The sequence below is a fragment of the Opisthorchis viverrini genome, assembly GCF_000715545.1.
Source record: "Opisthorchis viverrini unplaced genomic scaffold opera_v5_29, whole genome shotgun sequence".
Classification (NCBI taxonomy): domain Eukaryota; kingdom Metazoa; phylum Platyhelminthes; class Trematoda; order Opisthorchiida; family Opisthorchiidae; genus Opisthorchis; species Opisthorchis viverrini.
The window spans coordinates 2126154-2130246 of record NW_008751685.1 but is presented as its reverse complement, the minus strand read 5'-3'; the positions used below and the strand labels follow the sequence as shown (position 1 = coordinate 2130246).

Genomic DNA, 4093 nt, shown 5'->3' with positions numbered 1-4093 from the left:
TTACACTCTATGAAGGGAAGGCTCATAATGGTGGTTGCTGGGTTTACCCAGTCAGCTGAATTACGGAGATGACTGGTATGCTAGCACATGGCTACGAAAGCTCGATGAGAAAGAGAAGGGCCAGCATAACTAACTTACTAATTCACGGGAACGTTGTTCGGAGAGGAGCACATGGAATGTGACATGTGTGGTTGTGTATTGGGACTAGTGTTCTTGATCGTTGATGCCGGACCAGAAGCACGCTCTACGGTGTTTGGAGGAGAGGACTCGTTGGAAAAAGAGTTCCGTTGATTGGAAGGGTTGGATACAGGTCGCATTGACGAGTTTGTCAATGGAGATGTTGAGGCCGATGCAGGGCTGAATGATGGGACAGTGCGTTCCGGCTGGTCACCAGTTGTCACGGAAGCACACGGAGAAGGCGAATTATCTGTCAGAGGAATACCGAACTGTAACCAAAAGAAACACCGCGATCAAGTGAGTGTTTCAGGCAATAGGTACTGTATGCATTATTTGGGAATACCTCACTAAACGCGGGATCTTTCGTTTGCAATTGATGTTTCTCCGGCATGAGCCGCAGAGTTGAGTTGAAAGAAGACAAAAAAGAGTGGTGTGGGATTCTTAGGCCAGGGCCAGTATGTCTACCGAGCTGAAGATGAGTAGCGTAGCTTGAAAGAGAAACGAAATCTAAGTCTAGTTAAGGTGGGGGGAAAACAGGCTGACATGACTGTCGACAACATACCCCCAATTCCCGTATCAATTTTTTAGGGTTTATGTAACCGAATTTTCGGTTGAAATTGTGCCCCATTGAGTGAATTTAATCTATAGTGAAAAACCGAGAAGCACTGTACAGTTATTCCATCCTTCCTAGCTATCACCAGCAGTGCACATCTAACACATTGACCTGTGGAAATTGGAACCCAGGACATCCCGGCTAGAGTGTGCCATTCGGCTACGGGCCATTGATTCGCAATTAGACAGGATGTAGTACTGCTCATGATTCAGTCAAGTAATTCACGTTCTGTGTGGTAACCCGATTGACGATTTGTCAGAAGACCCAAGCAATTCGTGATTCTCTTTTCTGAGTAGACTGCTCGTGCAGTTTTCAGAATCGACCAGATCTGAATTTCTCGCAAAACAAGGTATTTAGACCGTCAACACAGTCTTCCGACTGCAGACATATCTCAGTGATCTGTGAATGGGAGGAGGCGAGATCGCTCAAGTGGTTAGAGCGCGAATTTACTGACCTAAATTTCCGTGGTTCGAACCCGACCTGTGTCTCGACTTTCCTTGACTAGGCTTGGGCAACCAGGCAGTCTCCAAGCCCTCGTGCTTTCTTGGCAGTTAGGCACCGAAAGGGTGCTGCAGCTGGACGCACTGACATTGTTTTCTGCGAAAGTTCCGCTTCAAAGTTTGGCAATTTATCATTGTTATCCTAAACCTATCTACGCAGTCGAAAAGTCAGTTCCTTGGTTGTTCAGGTGGCTGTTGACCTATTCGCCGAAGTTAGTAAATGGCTTGTCACCACACAGGCACCGCGCCGTCAACCAGGCCTCTGCGTACAGTGACGAAATATTTGTAGATCAGCAGCTATATGACCGATGACCAAAGCGTCCCAGCTACAAATATTTCGACGCAATCCCGGAGCCTGACACTATTATATGGACAAGTTGTCAATACGACTTTGAGATAGCTCGGTGGTTGAGGTGCTAGATTACGGACCGGTTCGAGCCCAACCTCGGCATCTCGACTGCTCCTGTCTAGGCTTGGGCAACCTCACAGTATCCCACCCCTCGTGTCTCCCTTCGTTGGTACGGCAGCTAGGCACCGAAATAGGACTACAGCTGAACGTTTTTTTTCCTCCTCGAAAGAGTACGCAACCGAGTGAGCATGGAAAGGGATATTTCGAGATGTATGGTAAGGATCGAAGTGCTTGCTGTTAAACTATCGATCGCTCACTCGCTCATCTTTCCTACAATAAAGGAAGAAAGTTATCCTTTGGTATCCCAATGTGCTGTCTCGTATAGCCAAACGATATTTCGACTGAAGCCGGTCATCCCAAGGCAGTTAAGATAACCATTCGTAATTTGGGATTTCGTGAGTGCTTGCTTCAGATTTCGTCCTGCAATAGAAGTCAGTCTATGATGAAAAGCCTATACAGCTATTTCGTCCTTGTTGGGAATCATCATCATGAAAACCCGGAAAGTTTCGAACCCGCCACCTCCCGACCAGTAGTTTGAACACCTAAGCGCTCTCAACGGGCGGCCGGGCAGCAGTCTCAGTCGCACTTTGACAAGATGCAGCCCCACTCATTTTTCAATCACAGATTCCACATCCAGTGATCAGGTGTCGACTGACTCCTTGAGTGATGGCAACGCAGAGATAGAGGTTACACTCATTTTGTCAAATTATTCTTACAGTACGGTACTTCTCGGGTTTTCAGCACAGACTGGCTCCACTTGCAGGTTAAAATCCCAATTAGAAAAGTTCACTACTTGTTTTCAAATTCTTCAGGGGCACGAATAAAAGGACCTGATTCTAGCCTACTACAAACACTTTGAGATGTCTCAATCACAGAACACTCAAACAGTCTGGAAGGAAACTGATGGCATAAACGATAGGGACATCAGCTGGCGTCTTTTAATAAATTCATACAAGCTCAAGGATGGACAAAAATAAAATCGTTCAGCTGTAACACCCTTCCGATGTCAAGCAGCCATGCTACTCAAAGGAAGCACGAGGGCTGGGATACTGCCAGGTTGACCAAGCCTAGAAAAGGGAGGTCGAGAGGCAGAAGTCGGGTTCGAACCACAGATCTTCCAGTCAATAAATTGGCGCTCTTAACCACTTGGGCCATCTCGCCCCAAGGATGGTTAACTTGAACCCCAACCTGCACATACCAAGAATAGCTAATGAAATACAATAGACTGACCCAATGAAATGTTCTCAAAAGCGTTTCACACCCTCTTAGCACGAAAAACACTTCAGGAGTTCTCCGTATGGCGAAGCAAACGTGATACCGGTTTTAAAAAGAACGATGTTGAATGGCAAATGTTGCAACAGTCACGGAGTGCACTAAGGAGCAGAAATACTGGTTACCATAGTTCTTAATTCAGTAACGATTTGTAAGTTGGGACAGCTGTCCATCACCGCAGCCCAAAAGACCGTTCTCACACCACCTCGCTTCCTCACCTACTAGTCAGAGTTCTAACGATCAGATAATGGTTAAAGTAAGGGTTCTGATAGGGTGACTACTCGATAACAAACACCAAAGTAGACGCAGGAAAACAAACAGCTAACAAACGCTGAAAAGCCACTCCCGCGGCATCAAAAGACCATCACCGAGGAAGAATCGAAACAATACACCAGAAAGCCAGCCTCATAAATGCCTATCGCACAAACTTACCCTTTCTGACACCTGGAAAGCAACGAAACAGGGAGTGGAAAAGATAAGAGTAGGGTAGTGTGACGACGATAACCATTGTGAAACAAAAATTACATCCAGCAAGATATCAGGAAACAAAACGCGAATGCTGCAGTGAATTTCAGCCTCTCTGAAAAATAAATTAGTCTTTTATGATCCGTAAGGCATGTTTCCTGGACGCCCCTGACCGAATTTAGGATTAAATGTTAAAACGGTGAATCCATATCACAATGGAATGAACCAAACGTAAAAGTACAATTCTGGATTCCCCCTCATCCACCTGATGAGTTCCAATAAGTTCGGAACCTCGCGCATCTGCAATTTCCGCGATACTGACACATTAGGACTTTAGAAGACTGTATCTTACACAACATTAATCAAGAGCGGTTTACTCTTCAGTTCAAGAGATGCGTTGTTTTCTCGCCACTGTTGGTGCGTTCAGTAATTTCTGGAAGTCAACCGAATATTCACAGTAGAGATATGGTCAAAGTTAATGAGACCGTTTGCGTAAGCAAAGCAAGTTAATTCATCAAATCATTGTAATGTTGAAGTCAGGAGCTTATAACTGGTAATCGTGACGTCTCCTTCCTGCAAACCCAACAAGCCCAGTATGAATGAGTATCTCATTTAGCCGAGCCACTCAGCCATATCATTCCATTACTAGGTGAGACA

The 4093-nt window shown here is 45.5% G+C and overlaps 2 protein-coding genes across 2 annotated transcripts in view; one reads left to right on the top strand and one right to left on the bottom strand.

Moving 5' to 3' along the window:
* Positions 1-4093, bottom strand: part of T265_02419 (hypothetical protein) — a gene marked incomplete at both ends in the record, with an annotated part of 58959 nt that overhangs the window by 20585 nt on the left and 34281 nt on the right. The window contains one exon of the mRNA XM_009166652.1: positions 139-446. Within this exon, the coding sequence (XP_009164916.1) occupies positions 139-446 (308 nt within the window). The remainder of the gene's footprint in view (positions 1-138; positions 447-4093) is intronic.
* The window catches only part of T265_02416 (hypothetical protein), a gene marked incomplete at both ends in the record, with an annotated part of 25708 nt that continues 21976 nt past the window's right edge, over positions 362-4093 (top strand). The window contains one exon of the mRNA XM_009166649.1: positions 362-474. Coding sequence (XP_009164913.1) covers positions 362-474 — 113 coding nt within the window. The remainder of the gene's footprint in view (positions 475-4093) is intronic.